This window comes from Mobula birostris, chromosome 9 (genome assembly GCF_030028105.1).
Source record: "Mobula birostris isolate sMobBir1 chromosome 9, sMobBir1.hap1, whole genome shotgun sequence".
Lineage (NCBI taxonomy): Eukaryota > Metazoa > Chordata > Chondrichthyes > Myliobatiformes > Myliobatidae > Mobula > Mobula birostris.
In genome coordinates this window covers 68,384,562-68,406,128 of record NC_092378.1, presented here as the reverse complement: position 1 = coordinate 68,406,128, position 21,567 = coordinate 68,384,562, and the positions used below count along the sequence as shown (strand labels likewise).

General features: G+C 44.4%; 1 protein-coding gene across 4 annotated transcripts in view; it reads right to left on the bottom strand.

The window, feature by feature from the left end:
- Nucleotides 1-21,567, bottom strand: part of nav3 (neuron navigator 3) — a 548,130-nt gene that overhangs the window by 348,128 nt on the left and 178,435 nt on the right. For all 4 annotated transcript variants that reach the window (XM_072268225.1, XM_072268222.1, XM_072268223.1 and 1 more), the window contains one exon: nt 8,096-9,080. In XM_072268225.1, the coding sequence (XP_072124326.1) occupies nt 8,096-9,080 (985 nt within the window). The remainder of the gene's footprint in view (nt 1-8,095; nt 9,081-21,567) is intronic.

The following is a 21,567-nucleotide window of genomic DNA, read 5'->3' as shown; positions in this document are numbered from 1 at the left end:
CTCGCTGGAGGCTGCCGACGGAAGCAGGATCCAGACTTATGGGACACAACTTGTGATGCTCTGCTTCAGTGGGTAACATTACAATGGGAATTCATCCTGGCTAAAATAGCTAGACTCCTGCTTGGTGCAGATTTCCTGTGTGTCCAAGGACTATTAGTCAATTTTAAGAACTGCTGGCTTATGGATATCATTGACTCTGGGTCGTTATCCTGCTCCCCCAGTAAATTCCCCACAACAACTCTGTCAAGCACATGTGCCACCACATGTGAGTTTACTCGATTGCTGGGTGAATTCCCAAACCTCACCAAGCTCACATTCTCCACTACAGTCATAAAACATGGGGTTGCGCACCCCATTTCTACAACTGGCCCACCAGTCGATGCCCGCGCATGTGGACTGGACCCAGAAAAGCTGGCAACTGCGTCTAGCCCCTGGGCTTTGCCCCTCCAAGTCCCTAAGTCCAATGGTAGTTGCCACCCATGTGGCAATTATCAACACCTTAATGAGGCCAAAACCTCCCAATCGTTACCCAGTCGCACATATCCAAGACTTTTCGGCTCGTTTAGCTGGAAAGTTAATTTTTTCCAAAGTTATGGGCTACCATCAGGTGCCTGTGCCCTTGGAGGACAGTCCCAAAATGGTTGTGATAATCCAGTTTGGCCTCCTTGAGTTTCTGCACATGCCATTGGGACTGAAAAATGCAGCACAGACTTTCCAATGGCTGAGGAAAGACTGTTGGAAAGGCTGTATTAAGACTTAGATTTTCTTTTTGTTTACCTGATGGCATATTTATTGCCAGTGCATCCAAATATGAACACGTATCTCATCTATGCACACTTTTCGAGCACTTAAGCCAACACAGGCTGATTATTAACCCTACTAAATGCCAGTTTGGGTTGTAACAATTGACTTTCTTGGCCATCGCATCTCTGCAGAAGGTGTAAAACTCCTGTCATCAAAAGTAGTCGCTATTATGGATTTCCAATCGCTCCGCCCTACAAAAAACTACAAGAAATTTTGGTATGTTAAGTATCTATCATGGCTTCATTCCACAAGTTGCTGAACTATGCTCCCCCTGTATAGTACACTTAACGTCAATACCCCTCATGACGTGCTGAACTGGTCTGCGGACACGACCAAGGCATTTGATGATACCAAACAAACTCTATCCAATATGATGCTACTAGGGTACCAGCTCCCCACTGCACCTGTAGCCATTACTACTGACATTTCTGACTATGCTGTGCATGAACAGTTGGTCGAAGGCGTGTGGCAGTCACTCACCTTCTTTAGCCAGCAGCTCCATCCTCCCAAAAGGAAGTACAGCACGTTTGATCATGAGCTTCTTGATCTCTATATGGCTGTCCACCATTTTCGTTTTCTTCCAGAGAGTCACCATTTCACAACGTTCGTTGACCACAAACTCCTTGCGCACACGGTGGCCCTTGGTGTGCTTGGCAGTGATGCCCACTGGCCTACATATCAGATTTCAAAACTGATATACAACATATCAAGGGGAAAAATAATACCGTGGCTGATTGCCTCTCGCGGCCAGCCGGTGAGGCCACATGCACGGAGGTTGACTATACCAGCATGGCAGTGAACCAAGCTACTGACCCAGAGGTCCAGGCCCAGAACCTCGATGTTAGGCTACATCACCCACAGTCCAATCGCCTATGCAAGTGGTTTCACTGCTCCTGAACGCTTCTCTGAGGGCTTCTCTGACTGAAAAGTGTTGACATGGTCGTCTCCCATGGGTCCTGCTAGGGCTCAGAACATCTCCAAAAGAGGATCTGCAGTCATCTGTGGTTCAGTTGGTAGCTGGGCAATGCCAGATGATTTTAATCCTGATGCCACGATCACCTGATCGGCCTCTCAACCACGTTCCACCCTCCTCAGTAAATTCAATTCCTTTTCACCTATTCCTACTTCCATCGTGGCGTTCTGCACCCTTGGGTTCCTGCTGGCCTACATTCCACCTCGTTCATTCTTGTCCACCATGATGCAGAACAAAATTCCCTTAGGGCCCCTTACAATGACCTGTTCCACAACTTGGAACAGAGAGAAAAGAATTTTATCATAGATAAGAGAGCTAAACCTGAATGTATTTTGGTAGATCGCCTTAAACCAGTCCACCAAGATTTGGAGGATTCCACTACCATGATCCTGCCGTCACGACATGAACACGAGCGTGTCAACAGACATCTGGATGAGCCAGAGGCACCTGCTATTTCTCTACCCAGGGAACATAGGACCTGAACCAGTGGCTTGTCCGACCTCTGGGCAGGCTTACGTTGCTAGTTTTAGTGAATTCTGGTGGGGGGGGCAGGCATAAGTAGGAATTTACATAATTCCCAACCACCAACATTGAGTTGCGGTTTTACTTGAAGAGGCTGCTCTGATGTGATGACGTAATTACGTGAAGCTCTGTTACTGCACTTCTTGTGTTCAGTATTTTGGAGTACACTAAATGAGTTGTTATGGTTTTTCTTAAACATAAAACGCCTCCACCATTTTTATTTGCAAAAACCTACAAAATAACCATGTGTTACAATAGTGGTGTGCAGAAGAGCAGCTGTCAATGCTCAGCACAGCAAACCTTGAAGTGGATGGGCTACAGCAGCAGCAGACCACGAACATACAGGCGGTACCTAATAAAGTTGCCACTCAATGTATTTTGCTGACCCTTCATCTAAGTCCTGGAACACTCTCCCTAAAAGTACCTTCACTCGAAGGAGCAACTTAGTTCAAAATATTAGGCAATAGATATCAGCTTTGCCAGCAATACCCAGATCCAAAACAAAAAGAACAATACTCAGACTGAGGTTTATCCTGTTTTATAAAGATTTGAAAGAATTCCATCGCATACACGAGGAAATCTGCAGATGCTGGAAATTCAAGCAACACACACAAAAAGTGCTGGTGAACGCAGCAGGCCAGGCAGCATCTATAGGAAGAGGTACAGTCGACGTTTCGGGCCGAGACCCTTCGTCCTGATGAAGGGTCTCGCCCCGAAACGTCGAATTCCATTGCATTTTCTGTTTCCTGTTATAAGACTGAATTCCAACATGATTAGTTAATGACCACTTCAACTTGCTCTGCTATCCTGGGTCCTACAAACCTTGGATTCGCCATCAAGTGATACCACAAGTCTACATGACACAGCTTTCAATATGCATAAGATTAGTAGAAGCCAAAGTATCTTGGCTGTTCCACTGTGATCTCAAAGCAATCTTAGCTGTAGACTAGAATGAGTAATTGTAAGTCATCCTCTTGAAACTAATCACTAAGCTGCGAGATATAGGCCTTGAATCCTCCCAATGCAGCTGGATCCTGGATTTCCTCACTTGCAAGACCCCAGACAGTTCGGATTGGTAACATCTCCTCCACAGTCACCGTCGGCACAGGTGCTCCACAGGCTGCTTGCTTAGCCCCCTGCTCTACTCAGTTCATACCCATGACTGTGTGGCTAAGCACAGCTCCAATGCCATATTCAAGTTCGCTAATGACACCACTGTGGTAGGCCGAATCAAAGGTGGTGATGAATCAGCATACAGGAGGGAGATTAAGAATCTGGTTGACTGCTGCCACAAAAATAACATCTCACTCAACGTCAGCCGATCCAAAGAGCTGATTATTGACTACAAGAGGAGGAAAGTGGACTCCTCATTGGGGGATTGGGTGTGGAGAGGGTGAGTAGCTTCAAATTCCTTGGCATTTTCGTATCAGAGGATCTTTTCTTGGGATAAGCACACAGGCACCACTTCAATGAAGACATGTAGTGCCTCTGCTTTCTTCAAAGTTTGTGCAGATTTGGCATGCCACCTCAGAATCAGAATCAGAATCATGTTTAATATATGCCGCGAATTTTGTTGCTAAGCAGCAGCAGTACATTGCAATACATAATAATAGAAACTGTGAATTACAATAAATATATGTGTGTGTGTGTGTGTGTGTGTGTTAAATTAAATACGTAGCCCAATACAAGTAGTGAGGTAGTGTTCATGGGTTCAATGTCCATTTAGAAATCGGATGGCAGAGGGGAAGAAGCTGTTCCTGAATCGATGAGTGTGTGCCTTCAGGCTCCTATACCTCGGCTCGGAAGGTAACAATGAGAAGAGGGCATGACCTGGGTGATGGGGGTCCTTCCTGTTGGATGGGGCCTTTTTGAGGCATCGCTCCTTGAAGATGCCCTGGATACTATGGAGGCTAGTGCCCATAATGGAGGTGACTGAAATGCAGCTTATTTTGATCTTGTGCAGAATCCACCCCACCCATCCCATACCAGACAGTGATGCAGCCAGTTAGAATGCTCTCCATGGTATATCTGTAGAAATTTGCGAGTGCCTTTGGTGACAAACCAAATCTCCTCAAATTCCTAATGAAATATAGCCATTGTCTTGCCTTCTTTGTAGCTGCATGGATATGTTGGGCCCAGGATAGGTCCTCAGGGATGTTAACACCCAGGAACTAGAAATTTCTCACTCCTTTCACTTCTGATCTCTCTATGAGGATTGTTGTGTGTTCACAGACAACTGTGGAGACCAAGTCATTGGATATATTTACACAGGAGTTGATAGGTTTTTGATTAATAAGAGTGTCAAAGGTTACAGGGATAAGGCAGGAGAATGGGGTTAAAAGGGAAAATAAGTTAGCCATGATGAAATGGCAGAACAGACTTAATGGGCCGAATGGCCTAATTCTGCACCTATATCTTTATCTTATGGTCTTATGGTCTTTATCTTATAATGGATTGTATAGACTGCTTCTCTTCAATCCTTGTGGTTTAATTACTCCTCTGGGTCTAACAATAAAACTGAGCCCTTCTCCTCTCTTGATGATGCATCTAAAATCTCCTGCAGCAGTAGGTAAGTAAAGACCATAAGACCATAAGATATAGAAGCAGAATTAGGCCATTTGGCCCATTTAGTCTGCTCCACCATTTCATCATGGCTGATCCAATTTTCATCTCAGTCCCAATCTCCTGCCTTCCCCTCATATCCCTTCATGCCCTGATCAATCAACAATCTATCAACTTCTGCCTTAGATATACATTAAGACTTGGCCACAACAGCTGTCTGCGGTAACAACTTCCACAGTTTCACCACTCTCTAGCTAAAGAAATGCCTCCTCATCTCTGTACTAAAAGGACCCCTGTCTAGGCTGTGTCCTCTGGTCTTAGACTCTCCCACCATAGGAAACATCCTCTCCACATCCACTCTACCAAGGCCTTTCACCATTCGATAGATTTCAATGAGATCACCTCTCATTCTTCTGAATTCTAGTGAACACGGGCCCAGAGCTATCAAATGCTCCATATGACAAGCTGTTCCATCCTGGAATCATTTTCGTGAACTTCCTTTGAACCCTCTCCAATTTCAGCACATCCTTTCTAAGATTAGGAGCCTAAACGTGCTCACAATACTCCAAGTGAGGCCCTACCTCTGCTTTACAAAGCCTCAACATTACCTCCTTGCTTTTATATTCTAGTCCTCCTGAAATGAATGCTAACATCACATTTGCCTTCCTCACCATAGACTCAACCTGCAAATTAATCTTTAGGGAACTCTGCACAAGGACTCCCAAGGCCTTTTGCACTTCAGTTTTATTTTGTATTTTCTCTCCATTTAGAAAATAGACAACCCTTTCATTTCTTTTAACAAAATGCATGACCATACATTCCAGACACTGTATTCCATCTGCAACTTCTTTGCCCATTTTCTTAATCTGTCGAAATCCTTCTGTAGCCTCTCTACTTCCTCAAAGCTACCTGCCCCTTCACCTCCACCCATCTTCATATGATCTGCAAACTTTGAGGAAAAAACCATCAATTCCATCATCCAAATCATTAACATATTAACATAAAAAGAATCGGTCCCAACACAAACCCCTGTGGAACACCACTAGTCACCGGCAGCCAACCAGAAGAGGGTCCCTTTGTTCCCACCCTTTGCCTCCTGCCAGTCAGCTACTGCTTCATCCATGCCAGAATCTTTCCTGTAATACCAGCGCTCATAGCTTGTTAAGCAACCTCGTGCGGCACTTTGTCAAAGGCCTTCTGGAAATCCAAGTACACAATATCAACCGATTCTCCTTTGTCAAAAAATTAAAGGAGGTCCTTAATTAGTATACTGAGGACAATGTCTATCCCACAATGAACACCAGACGAGTGGACAACCTCATCGTGAACACGAGAGACTGTGCAGATGCTGGAAGTGTTGAGCAGCACACACTCAAAATGCTGAAGGAACTCAGCAGGTCAGGCAACATCAGGAGTGGAAAGGAAGGGGGAAGAAAGTGAGGGAGGATTGGGACACAATCTGGCAGGTGTTAAGTGAAGCCAGGTGACGTGAAAGGTAGGTAGGTGGGTGGGGAAGGGGTGGTGAAGTGAGGAGCTGGGAAATGACAGGTGGACAAGTTAAATGGTGGAAGGAAAAGGAATCTGATGGTAGATGAGAGTGGACTGTGGAGGAAACGGAAGGAGGAGGGGAACCAGGGGGAGATCATGGGCAGGTGAGGAGAATTGAAGAAGAGAAAAAAAGAGAGAATTGAAAAACAGAGAATGGGGAAGGGGTAGAGATTTCTGGAAGTGGGGGAATTCAATTTCAAAACCATCAGGTTGGAGGCTACCCAAATGGAATATGAGATGTTACCTATGATCATCCGTCTAATATCTAATACTATTGCCATGCATTGAAGGTAAGAGGGGGTAAGTTCCAAGATGTGTGGATCATATTGTTTTATACAGAGAGATTCCTGATTCCACAGTGATTGCACATTAGCCTCTGGAAGGGAATCACTTGAGTTCGGGTGCACACAACTGCAGGGAGGTGGGAATGAACATGGAATGGGAAATAACTGGATTGGTCTTCCAAAACACAGGGACAGACAGAGGAGACCACTTTCTGACCAGAGCAAGACCCACCTGCCAAACCTTTAACTGCAAACATTTCCACAACTTATCTGGGCAACTACCACCAGCAGACTCCCTTCCAGAGTTTGAGCAGTGAACCCACTCACCACTGTGTGGTAAACAAGCCTTCACAAAGAGCACACTGAGCAGTTAATATTTACTGACCGAGTCCCTGGATATTCCAAACCTCTGTCCATGCAAACACTGGTGAAAGGATTTATTTTATTAGGTTATAATACACCATTTCATTCGTTGCCATTGCAGACTACTGACTACTCCCATTTCAATGTTGAGGCACACTGTTCAAGGACGAGGGAAGTGGACAGATGTGTTTTGAGCAGGATGGGCCGCAGGACTAAGTGGCTGGAGAGGTCTTTGATTTGCATGTGGCTTCCTGGAGGAAGGGCATGCCTGCATTTGTGTAGCACTCTTCATCGCCGCAGGTTGTCCCACAGCATTTTACAACCAGTGAGACGCTTAGCCAGGCAGAAGCCACAGGTCAAATGTAGGAGTGTGCGGTTGCCAATTTGCACAAAGCAAGATCCCACAAACTGTGAAAGACCCAGAGACTCTTTGAGAGATAAATATCGGCCTAAAAAAAAATAGTTTTCTTATTTGTTTGGGGAATGTGGTCTTCACTGGCCCTTAGTACCCATCCCAAGGAGGTGGTTAACCACCTTCTTGAACTACTGCAGTCCAGGTGTTACCACAGTGGTTTTGGGGAAGCAGAAAAAACCCATAAGACTATAAGACAAAGGAGCAGAATTAGACAAGTCTGACCATCTAGAATTCTCTGCCATTCCATCATAGCTCCAAGGAGACACAGGAGCCTTGGGTCCCACACCACCAGGGTCAGGGACAGCTCTGACCCTACAACAATCATGCTGCTGAGTCAGTGTGAATAACCTCACTGAGCTGACTCCTACAACTTATGTTATCTGTAATATTTATTTACTATTCATTTTATTGTGTGCACAGTTTGTCGTCTTTTAAACATTGCCTGTTTGGAAATCTTTGCTTATGGATAGTTCTTCATTATTTCCATTGTATTTCTTTGATTTCCTGTAAATGCCTGCAAGGCAATGAATCTCCGGGTAATATTTGGTGACATTCCTGTAACTTGGAACTTTGAATTGTGTGTGTTACATCAGTGTAAAGTTAAATACAAACCGTGTGACTTACTTGTACAAGAAGGGTGCGACGGTGGCAGTGTTAGGGTGGCTGTATTGCTGCTGAGAATGAGGCAGGTAGACGTGCGCATTGGGACTACCCGGTGTGTGGCTGCCAGCGCTTCCTGTGGGAGCCGAAACCCCGACGGCACTCGGAGAGGAAGAGGAGGAGGGGGGCGAGGAGGCGAGGCCCGTACCCCTCCCCTCCGAGGGGGTTGCAGAAGCTTTCCCCTCACTGGGGCTTTTCTGTGGGTGGTGGCTGGGGCTGCTCTTGGCACTCTTGACCTTCTCCGCCTCCTTGGCTCCCGGTGGCGGCACCTTCCCTGCTGCTGCCGCCACTGTCTTGGATCCAGGCTTGGGGATCCCACTGGACGCAGGGATGGAAGACTCCTTCTTGCCTCCGGTTGCCTTGCCCCCCTTGGGAATGAGGCTGGCAATCTTTGAGCTCTTCCTGGGCACCTCGCTGGCCCTGTCTTCCTTAGCGGCCTTAGCCCCCTTGCCCTTTTCCTTGTCCCTCTCATCCTTCGGCTGGGCCACAGGCTTCTTGTGGCCGGGGCCCTTGCCGCCCGCCCGTTGGCTGGGCCCCTTTAGCAAGGCCTTGGGGCTGCCTTCCGTCTCCCCGCCTTCCGAGGGTGTACCCTCTTCCCTGCCTCCCTCCGGGATCGCCACTGCCCCAGTGCCGCTCGAGGACCCAGGCAGCCGGGATGGTGACCTGCCGTGGCTCAGCTTGAACTTCTCCAGCACGGACCTTTGCTCGCCGACTTTGGGGGCTTCGGGAGCTTCAGGATGGGGCGGGCGAGTGGGCGAGGTGGCTGGGCTCGGTGGCTTCACACTCAGCATGGGCGCCGTGGCCGTGTGCTTGACGTTCATTGACTTGCTGCGCCATGCTTTGCTGGAGCTGGGGGAAGGGATGGCAGAGACCGGCTGCTGCCCACTGCCCCCTCCAGTTGCTGGGGTCCCGTTCATGCCCCCTGGTAAAGATGGACCTTTAGGTGACTCTGAAAACAAGAGGAGGAACAAAGTCAATATACTGTTAAAGACCCTTTGACCTCTGCTCACAGACATCATAACGCTGAAAATAGTGCAGAGGTAGTTTAGAACATAGAACATTACAGCATAGTACAGGCCCTTCAGCCCACAATGTTGTGCCAGCCTTTTAATCTACTCCGAGATACCTCCCACATAGCCCTCCATATTTCTATCATCTATGTACCTATCCAAAAGTTTCTTAAATAGCTCTCATGTATTGGCCTCCACCACCACCTCTGGCAACACGATCCATGCACCCTCTGTAAACAAAACCTACCTTTGACAACCCACTATACTTCCCTCCAATCACCTTAAAATGATGCCCTCTTGTATTAGCCATTCTCACTCTGGGAAGAAGTCTCCGGCTGTCCACTCCATCTGTGCCTCTTATCAGTTTGTACATTTCTATCAAGTCACCTCTCATCCTCCTTTGCTCCAAAGTGAAAAGCCTGAGCTTGCTTCAAAAGTCTTGCTCTCTAATCTAGGCAGCATCCCGTTCCTAAATCTCCTCTGCACCCGCTCTAAAGCTTCCAGAATCTTCCTATAATAATGTAACCAGCACTGAACAAAATTCTCCAAGTAAATACTTTGATGAATATCTACTCAGACAGCTGTAAACATAAGATATACACCTCATTATTGACTTTTGAAAACCCTTTTTCTTTTATTTTATGGAAAATCAGCTATGCAGCCCATCAACCCACCAATTTAATCCAAGTATAATTATGGGACAATTTACAATGACCAATTAGCCTACTAACCGGTACATCTTTGCGTGAGAGGAAACTGGAGTACCTGGAGGAAACCCACGCGGTCACAGCGAGAACTGAACCTGGGTCGCTGGTACTGTAAAGCGTTGTGCTAACCACTATGCTACCATGCCACCATTCTGGACAATATCATCTCCAGATCCAACTCTGTGCTATAGGGAGAGGTTGAGAAAGCTGAGATTTTACAGGAGACTGACTGACTAATTCCATGTCCTAACAGAAATTTAGCTCATCTTCTTGAGACAGCAGGTTTCTGGTATGAGGAGAGACTGGCAAAACTTGGCCTGTGGTGTGAAGCTTGAGAGTGAGAGTTGTATAAAATCATGAAGGGCATGTATAGGGTGAATGTGCACAGCCCTTTTCTTTTAGAGAAAGGAAAGCAAGAACTAGAGGCCACAGTATTAAGGTGAGAAGCAAAAGATTTAAAAGAAACCTGAGGGGACAACTTCTTCATACAGAGGGTGGTCAGTGTATGGAAAGAGCTGCCAGAGGAAGCAATTAACAGCATTTGAAAGACACTTGGACAGGTACACGGAAAGAAACAGTAGCTTTACTTGTCACATTGTGCTGTACATCAAAACATACAGTGAAATGCACCGTTTGTGTCAATGACCAACACGGTCCGAACATGTGCTCACATGAGCGGGATAATTTTAAGGTGACTGGAGGAAAGTATGGGCGAATGTCAAAGTTAATTTTTCTACACACGATGGTGAGTGTGTGGAATGCACTGTGGAGGTGGTGGTAGAGGTAGATACGTTAGGGACATTTAAGCAACTCTTAGATAGGCTCATGGATGAAAGAAAAAAGGAGGGTTATGTGGGAGAGAGGGGTTAGTTTGATTTTAAGGTAGGGTAAAAGGTCAGCATATCATGGGTCAAAGGCCCTGTTCTGTATAGTAACGTCCATGTTCTGCATTCTATGTACTGGGGACAGCCAACAAGTGTTCTCATGCTTCTGGCACTAAAATAGCATGCCTACAACAAATTTAGAGGGATAAGGGCCAAACGCAGGCAAGTAAGATTGGCGTACGTTGATATCTGAGTCAGCATTGACCTGTTGGGCTGAAGGGCCTGTTTCCCTGCTCTATGACTCTATAAAGTACATTAACTAACTTAAGGACTGACTGACCTTGGGGTGTCCCAAATTTATGTTCAATGAGTTTTTTCCAACTTCTAAGCTCCTTCGATTTCGTATTAAATACAAACGTAGATCTGCTTCAATTTATTTCTCTCACTCAGCTCCTTCATGCAGATAGAAATCTATATAACACAGTATACCCTCGGCATCTCCACAACCCAAAAACAATATGCCCAAGTAGTTGCTCACCCACTCCATCCACACCCTGACTCCTTCATCCCATTTTTTTTCTTTCAAGGTTAAAGCCATTAGAAAGTCTTCTATGAAATCTGACCCCCAGTAATCTTCCTCAGATCAGAGCAGCTCCAGACAGAAACAAAAATAAACCCCTTTTTGGCTCGTCTTAGTTCTTGTGCTCTGGTTACTGATCCATCTGCCGGTGGGAAGTATTTACACAGAATACACCAACCGAGGCTTTGAGTGCTCAATCACACCTTTGCTGGTGTGCCCGCCTCAGTGTTTACGGTACTTTCCTAATTGTTCCTGATCTGGAAGACAAGTCAGCCACACCGTCTGGGTCTAGAATCACATTGACAGATCAGATAAGGGTCCAAACTTCCCACCCTCAAGGACATTATTAAACCATGCAGATTTTATAGTTGATAGTTTCGTGATCATCAAAAGACATTGGAGCAGAATTAGACCATGTAGACTATTGAGTCTGTTCTGCCATGTGATCATGGCTGACTGATTATCCCTTTCAGCCCCATTCCCCTGTAACCTTTGACACCCTTACTAATCAAGAACCTATCAACTTCCGCTTTAACTATACTCAATGAATTGCCCTCTACAATCGTCTGGTGGCAACAGATTCCACAGATAACCCACACTACACCCACCCCTGGCTAAAGAAATACCTCTCATCTTCGTTCTAAAGGAACATCCTTGTATTATGAGACTGTGCCTTCTCATCCTAGACCCTCCCACTATTGGAAGCAATCTCTTCACGTCCACTCTACCTAGGCCAGTGGTCCCCAACCTCCGGGCCGCGGGCCGATACCAGGCTGCGAAGCATGCACGGGTGCAGTGGTAGCCGGAACAGAGTGATCTAGGTCGACATTTACATGCCGGGCAGTACCTAATTAATTAGCTTGTTTACTTCGGCTTTTTCTTAAAGATGTGCTGAGTGCATTCCGGCTACCACTGCACCCCTGCATGCTTCGCGGCCCGGTATCAGTCCGCGGCACAGAGGTTGAGGACCACTGACCTAGGCCTTTCAATATTCGATAGGTATCAATGAGATCCCCCCTCATTCTTCTAAACTCCAGTGAGTACACATCCAGAGCCATTAAACCCTCCTCATATGTTAACCCTTTCACTCCCTGAGTCCTTTTCATGAACCTCCTCTTGACCCTCTCCAATGCCAACACATCCTTCCTCGGATAAGGGGCTTAAATCTGCTCACAATACTCAAATGCAGTCTGACCAATGCCTTATAAAGCCTCATTAGCAAACTTATAAAACCCTCTTATAAAGCTAGTGTCTTCACTGATACTAACTTTTTAAAATTTTGAGTTACAGAGTTAAACAGCATGGGAAAGGCCATTTGGTCTAACATGCCCATGCCTACCAATGTACTTTCCTAAACAAGTCCTTTTGCTGGTGTTTGGCCCATATGCCTCTGAACCTTTCCGATCTATGTACCTGTCCAAGTGTCCTTCAAACTTTGTGATTGTAATCATCTCCACCATGTTCCCTGGCATCTTGCTCCATATACCCATCACCCTTGGTGTGAAAAACTTGCTCCTCAGCTCACCTTTAGATATTTCCCCTCTCACCTTAAACCTATGCCATCTAGTTTTAGACACCTTTACAGCATTATCTCTGCCCTCATCATTTCATAAACCTCTATTACCGTGGGGTGGCATGGCAGAGTAGCAGTTAGCATAATGCTTTCCAGTGCCAGCAACCCAGGTTCTATTCCTGCCACTGTCTGTAAGGAGACCGTACATTCTCCCCGTGACTGTGAGTTTCAAAGACGCACAGGTTAGGGCTAGTAAGTTGTGGACATGCTATGTTGGTGCCAGAAGCACACTGACACTCTGAGCTGCCCCCAGAAAATGACTCATTTCACTGTACTGTACAGTGAACTGTACACCTGACAAATAAAAGTAATCTCTTTACATCACAGCTCGGCCTCCTTCACCCCAGGGAAGTGCCCCAGCATTTTGCGTGTTGCTTCAGATTTCCAGCACCTGCTCTTTTCTTGTGCCTCAGACTAACCAATTCCCATAACTCAAGGCATCCAGCCCTAGAGGGCACAGCTTCAGATCGAGGGATGTCCCTTTAGAACAGAGGTGAGGAGGAATTTCTTTATGCAGATGGTGGTCAATCTGTGGACTTCATTGCTACAGATGGCTGTTGAGGCCACGTCATTGGGTGTACTTAAAGTGGAGGTTGATAGGTTCTTAATTAATAAGGGCGTCAAGGGTTACAGGGAAATGGTAAGAAAATAGTGTTGAGAGGAAAAATAATAAATCAGCCATGATGGAATGGCAGAGCAGACTCGATGAGCCAAATGGTCTAATTCTGGTCCTATGTCTCATGGTCTTATGGTCTTTTCTGTGCCCATTTTAGTTTATGGATTATTTTAATTTGCTTAAACTTAATTGGCTGGAATTCAAACTCAGAGCTCAGGTTCAATGGTCCAGAATATTGGATATTTATTCACTGCACGACAGTGTTTTCCAAATGGTGATATTGAGTACTGAACAATTGCAGTGTTAACTGGAACAGCAAAGAGCTGGTACAATTGGAATGCGGAAGCTTCACTGTGAATAATGTTCAAGCAGCAGAACCAGCCAAGCAGAAAATCACTAACTTTCATGATACAAATATTCACCAGGCAGAATATTAAAGTGTTACTGTATTACTTCTCTTCGATATGAAACCAAATTATTTCTCATTGTGCTTTGGCGCCTACTGGAATAATCATTTCATTAGCACTTGAATTCTGATCTGCCCACTAAACCTAACAAGTGAGTGCAGTGTTAGTGTGGAGATGGCGCTGAATGAGACTGGCTGAATAAATCCTCAGAGCAAAACACAGCTGGCAAACAGAATCTATCCCACACCTCCGTATCTGGAAGTGAACTGTTATGCTGTTTAATTGCTAAACAAAATATATCTTTGTCAGAATTTCCAACTTTTCATAGTAATGTTGACTATTAAAATTCCATTTTGCAGGCCTGGACATTTAGACCCTCATGCCTGCTTTGCATTAATAAAATGACAATTGCTTTATTAATGTGCATAGATATCATTCAGATCATTCCACAGATGTGCAGACTGGAGGGATTGAGGTATAAGGTAGTCTGGGGGCACAAGAGAAACTGCAGGTGCTGGAAATCTGGAGCAGCGTGCAAAATGCTGGAGTATTTCCTGCGCCTTACTTGGATAGGGCGGGATTTTTTTTTCCCCCAGGACTGAAAGAGGCTGAGGATTGACATTATTGAGAGCATTTAAGAAACCCTTAGATCAGAGGTTCCCAACCTGTTTTATGCCATGGACCAATACCATTAAGCAAGGGGGCCGTGGACTCCAGATCGGGAACCACTGCCTTAGAAAGCCACATGGTACAGTATGTGGAAGGGAAAAGTTAGATTGATCTTAAAGTAGGTTAAAATGACAGCACAACATCATGGGCCAAAGGGTCCAATACTGTGCGAAAATGTTCTATATTCTATTTGCTACGTAGCACACGCACTCGGTGCGCTGTTGCTGGAAAGCAGCATCCATTATCAAGGACCCCCACCACCAGGTCATGCTTTCTTCTCATTGCTCCATCATGAAGAAGGTACAGGAGCCTCAGGATCCATACCATCAGGTTCAGGAGCAGGGGTTACCCCTCAACCAAACGGCCCTTGAACCAGTGGGGATAAACTTTCACTCAACTTCACTTGTCCCATCACGGAACTGTTCCCACAATCTAAGCACACAATTTCAAGGATTCTCGTTCCTGATATTTATTGTTTATTTATTTATTATTGTTACTTCTTTTTTTTGTATTTGCACAATTTGTTATTGTTTGCCTACCCTGTTGGGTGTGGTCTTTCATTGATTCTATTATGGTTCTTGGATTTACTGAGCATGCCCGCAAGAAAATGCATCTCAAGGTTGTGTAGATGGACTTTGATAATAAACTCGCTTTGAACTTTAAGACTACACTCGGGAATGGCCTGGTGGTATAGCAGTTGGCTATTACAGCTTGGGGTTTCAGAGTTTGGAGTTCAAATCCAGCATTGTTTGTAAAGAGTTTCTATGTTCTCCCTGTGAGCAAAGTTCCTCTAATTTGTAATAACCAATGTATAAAAAAAATTGTGCTCTGCAATTTTTTTGCCCAGTGACAACAAGTGCACACTGAATTTTATATATAAAGGTATTCATTTTAACAGCTAGCAAAGCACTGTCAACAAGAACTTTGTTCTCCTTTGGGTTTGATCTTTTTCACACTTGTTCATCTGCACTTTCACAAAACACATGTAGCAGACCTGTAGCAAGTAATGAAGGATTTTCTCACCAGAGCTTTTATACACCGTCCATGTGACTTGCTTGCTCAATGATATTTGATTTCCAAGTATCACTCCACTACTTCCCACTTGCAAATTAATTCTCCAGCAACTTTTGCATCGCGACAATACACACATCTAGCACCAATTTCTGTATTGTACATAAATATTTCTTGTAGCTGCACATTCCTGACCTCATGAGCTTTCAGTGTAGCAGTTTCTACTGTTTCATTAAGCTATTTTACTTTACATGAACTAGCAGCTCTTTTGCTTCTTTGGAATTTGACATAGTGAATCAATAATTTCTTCAATTAAAACTATATAAATAAACCAGTTCAGCTCTGTTCTAAAGGTATGAATTTGTATTCTGAGGGTATGCCCTCTGGTCCTAGACTCTCCCACTACAGGAAGCACCCTCTCTATGTCCTCTCTCTCTAGGGCTTTTAATATTCATTAGATTTCAATGCAATTTCCCACTCATTCTCTAAACTTCTAGAGGGGCACAGACAGGATGAATGCACCCAGCTGGGAAGTCAAGAACTAGAGGGCATAGGTTTAAAGTGAGAGGGGAGAGATTTAATAGGAACCTGAGGGGCAACTTTTTTGTTCAGTGAGTAGTCAGTATATTGAACGAGCTGCCAAAGGAAATGGTTGAGACCGTACAGACACAACATTTACAAGACATTGGTCAGACTGCATGGGAGTATTGTGAGCAGCTTTGGGTCCCTTATCGAAGAAAGAATGTGCTGGCATTGGAAAGGTCCGGAGGAAGTTCAGGAGAATGATCCCAGGAATGACAGGGTTAACGTGTGAATAGTGTTTAATGCGACTGGGCCTACAACTATTTAGAAGACTGAGAGGGTTCTCATTGAAACCTACCGAATATTGAAAGGCCTGGATAGAGTGGACATGGAGAAGATATTTCCTATAGTCAGGAAGTCTAGGACCTGAGGGCACAGTTTCAGAATAGAAGGACATCCCTTTAGAATAGAGATGGGGAGGAATTTATTTAGGCAGAGGCTGGTGAACCTATGAAATTCATTGCCATAGACGGCTGTGGGAGCAAAGTCAATGGGCATAGTTAAAGCAGATGTTGATATGTTCTTGATTAGTAAATGAGAGAAAGATTATAGATAGATAGATACTTTATTGACCCCAAAGGAAATTACAGTGTCACAGTAGCATTATAAGTGCATAGGTATACAAATATCAGAAGAGAAGTAAGAAAGAATAAAAACTAAGTTACCTCAAACAATCTAACAGGAGAAGGTCATCACTTCTTTGGCTATAGGTTGACTCATTGTAGAACCTAATGGCCGAGGGTAAGAATGATCTCATATAGCGCTCTTTGGAGCAGCACAGTTGTCTTAGTCTATTACTAAAAGTGCTCCTCTGTTCAGCCAAAGTGGCATGCAGAGGGTGAGAACATTGTCCACAATTTCCAAAGTTTTCCGTAGGGTCCTTTGTTCTCCCACAGCCTGCAGTGTGTCCAGTTTGACTCCTATGACAGAGCCAGCCTTTCTAATCAGTTTATTGAGCCTGTTGGTATCACCCGTGTTGATGCCATTGCCCCACAACACCACAGAGAAGATTGTACTGGAAACAACAGATGGGTAGAACACGTGAAGGAGAGGCCTACATACTTCAAAGGACCTCAGTCTCCTCAGGAAGTAGAGGGGACTCTGGCGCTTCTTGTACACAGCCTCTGTGTTGATGCTCCACTCAAGTCTGTCATCCAGGTGCACTACCAGGTACCTGTAGGTCCTCACCACATCCATGTTCTCACCAGCAATAGTAACAGGGAGAAGGCTTAGTCTTCCTAAAAGTCTTTACTAATGTAGAGCTGCAGATGATTCAGCTTGCACCATTTGACAAAGTTCTCCACCAGGGCCCCATATTCTTCCTCCCGTCCTCCCTTTATACACCCAACTATTGCTGAGTCATCAGAGAATTTCTTCAGATGACATGACTCAGTGTTGTATCTAAAGTCTGAGGTATACAGGGTAAACAGGAAGGGAGCCAATACAATCCCCAGTGGGGATCCAGTGCTGCTTATAGCCATGTCTGACACACAGCTCTGAAGCCACACATACTGTGGTCTCCCAGTCAAATAGTCCATTATTCTGGATGCAATGGAAGTGCTAATCTGCATTGAATGGAGCTTTCCCCCCAGCAATGAGGACTGTATGGTATTGAAGGCACTCGAGAAATCAAAAAACATGATCCTCTCAGTGCTGCCCTGCTTATCCAAATGGGAGTAGGCTCTGTTCAGCAGGTAGATGACAGCATTGTCGACTCCAATGATCTTACTGAACATGGCAAAAAATGTAAAAATGCCAATAAGTGGAAGCAAGATCCTAGAGTTAACCACAAGCAAGCTTTGGAGAGCAATTTGCTATCTAAGAGGGTATACTTTTATTTTTATAACCTTTCTGAGGCTTGAACTAGATCTTCTGCCAACATCCTGCAGAAACTCTGCCTGTGTTTGTGTTTCAGGGGAAGTGTAGGGAGTAGAGAGGGGCACTGGATCTGTGGAGGATCCTGCAGAACCTCCAGAAGACTCAAAGCCAGAGAGGCATATTCCAAAGAGCTGCACGTGGGGAATCATACTGTGAGGTGCGGAAACCATGAGGTGACAGACCAAGTACCTCGTCTTTAGAATCAAAAGTAGATTTATCACTGACATCAGTCCTGAAGTTTGTAGTTTACAGGCTGCAGTACAGCACAATACAAAAACATTACTTTAACTCACAGAAATAAATAAATAGTGTGAAAAAGGAATACCACGGTAGTATTCATGGACCATTCAGAAATCTGATGGAGGAAGGCAAGAAGCTATTCCTAAAACAGTGAGCATGTGTCACATTTTTTTAAAAATTCAGAATCAGGTTTAATATCACTGACATATATCATGAAATTTATCGTTTAAGAGCAGCAGTACAACACAATACATAAAAAGTACTATAAATTACAATAAGAAATATACAATGCCCATAAAAAGTGTTCACCGCTCTTGGAAGTTTTCACGTTTTATTGTTTTACAGCATTGAATCACAGTGGATTTAATTTGGCTTTTTTGACACTGATCAACAGAAAAAGACTCTTTCGTGTCAAAGTAAATACAAACCTCTTCAAAGTGATCTAAATTAATTACAAATATAAAACTCAAAATATTTGATTGCATAAGTATTCACCCTCTTAAACATGACACACCAAATCATCACTGGTGCAGCCAATTAGTTTGAGAAGTCACATCATTAGTTAAATGAAGATCACCTGTGCAGTCAAGGTGTTTCAATTGTTTGTAGTAAAAATACACCTGTATCTGGAAGGTCCAATGGCTGGATGGTGCCAAGGAACCTGAAACAGGAGTGACAGGGTTTGGGGTGGCTATACCAGCAAAAGAAATTGGAATCACCAGAAGAACATCTAATAAGTTAGGGGTGTATACAGTGGAGATGCTGGCAGTGTTGGCTGCGTTGTGATGGGTGGAGAAAGCTAGACAAGTCAAAGTGTTGATATGCTCAGATTCACGCTCAGTTCTAGCAAGTTTAAGGTCTTTTCACTCAAACAGTCGGCAAGATGTACTTTATGAAGTCCTTCAGTCAGTCACAAGAATTGCAAATCAGGGGTGTCAGGTAACATTTCTATGGGTTCCAGCACATGTAGGGGTGAGGGGGAATGAGAGGGTGGATGAGTTGGCAAAGAGGGTGTTAAAGAAAGAAAATACAGAAATGCACATTAATATCAGTAAAGCAGACGTTAAGTGTGTAATCTGGGAAAAAAATCAAATGTGGCAAGAAAGGTGGGACAGGGAGGGGAAAGGGAGGCATTTATATCAAATACAAAAGAGTGTTGCAGGTACTAGGGTAGGTAGTGGATACAGAAGAGAGGAAACTGTGTGGACCAGGTTAAGGCTGGGACACTGTGCATTAAACAAAACATTGAAAATGATAGGGAAACACCAGACAGGATTGTGTGAGGAATGTCAGGAAGAGGAGTCAGTAGAACATGTAGTTTTGAGTTGCAGGAAGAGATGATGAGAATTAATCTAAGGGAATTGGGGGTACAGGAATTCACAATAAAAGGGTTGCTGGGCATGGGTGAGAGAGCACAGGTCAGGGTATTTTTAGCTTTCTTAAGGGGTACAGGGTTTTTTTTATAGGATACAACGGATAAGCAGGAATAGGGTACCAGGATGGCCAAAGATGGGAGGACAAAGTGTAGGTTAGGGTATGCGTGTGTGTGTGATTGGGTGAAGGGATTTAGAATGTAAGTCTATTGCACACTTCGGAGCAGAAGGTGGCGGTAATGCACCATTAAGCTGGGTGCCAACCACTGTAAAACAAGACGGAGAAGAAGAAGAAGGTCCAACTGCTGGTGAGTCAGTATCCTGGCAAAAACTACACCATGAAGACAAAAGGACACTCCAAATAACCCTGCGAAAAGGTTATTGAAAAGCACAAGTCAGGCGATGGATACTAGACAATTTCCAAGTCACTGAATATTCCTTGGAGTACAGTTAAGTAAATCATCAAGAAATGGAAAGGATAGGGCATAGCTGTAAATCTGCCTAAAGCAGGTTATACTCAAAAACTGAGTGACCGTGCAAGAAGGGGACTAGTGAGGGAGGCCACCAAGAGACCTATGACAACTCTGAAGGAGTTACAAGCTTCAGTGGCTGAGATGGGAGAGACTGTGTATGCAACAACTGTTGCCCAGGTGCTTCACCAGTTGCAGTTTTATGGAGAATAGCAAAGAGAAAGCTATTATTGAAAAAAAACTCACATGAAATCTCAGTGAGAGTTTGCCAGAAGGCATGTGGAAGACTCTGAAGTAAGCTGGATGAAGCTTCTATGGTCTGATGAAAACATAATTGAGCTATTGGCCATCAGACTAAACACTATGTTTGGCGTAAGCTGTGGGGATGCTTCACTGCTGTAGGCCCTGGAAGGCTTGTGAAGATAGAGGGTAAAATGAATGCAACAAATTACAGGGAAATCCTGGAGGAAAACCTGACACAGTCTGCCACAGAGCTGCCATTTGGGAGATTTGTTTTCCAGCAAGACAATGACCCCAGACATAAAGCTAAATCTATACAGGAATGACTTAAAAACAACAAAGATAATGTCCTGGAGTGGCCAAGTCAGAGTTCAGACCTCAATCCAATTGAGAATTTATGGCTGCATTTGAAAAGAGCTGTTCACTCACGATCCCCATGCAATTTGACAGATTGCTTGTGCAGTTTTGTAAAGAAGAATGGGGAAAAATTGTAGTGTCCAGATGTTCAAAGCTGATTGAGAGCTATCTACACAGGCTGTGATTGCTGCCAATGGTGCATTTAGTTGAGTTTACTGACTTGAAGGGGGTGAGTAATTATGCAATCAATTATGTTTAATAAATTCAGAACAATTTGTAGAAATTTGTTTTTACCTTGACACAAAAGAGTATTTTCTGTTGATCAGTGTCTAAAAAGCCAAATTAAATCCACTATGGTTCAATGTTGTAACAATAAAACATGAAAACTTCCAAGGGGGGTGAATACTTTTTACAGGCACCGTATACAGAGTAAATTGAGCTCTGACCAGAGACCAATCGGGACATTAGCAGTTTGAGAGGAGGGGATTTCAATCAGGTCCACCGACCGAGTATGAAAAGGCAGCGTAAATAGAACTCTGACCAGCGACCAGTTGATGTTTGGGATTGATTAGCAGCAGCAAGTTAAAGGAAGGCAGGGGAAACGCCGTGGACAGAGTTAAGAGTGGAGCTATTGAGGCTTTAACTCTTTGAGGCTTCAGTCAGAGAAAGTTTAAAAAAGAGAGAAAAGCTCCAGGTAAAATATTGTTTCCATCCCTTCTTTATATCTGCTCAGTTAGGATGGTAGAAATGCCAGGCAGAACAGTTGAATGCTCCTTTGGTGGGATGTGGGAAGGTAGGAAGACCTCCAGTGTCCCAGATGACTACAAATGCAAGGAGTGCATTCAGTGCAGCTTCTAACGATTCTCATTAAGGAGCTGGAGCTGGAACTGGATGAACTC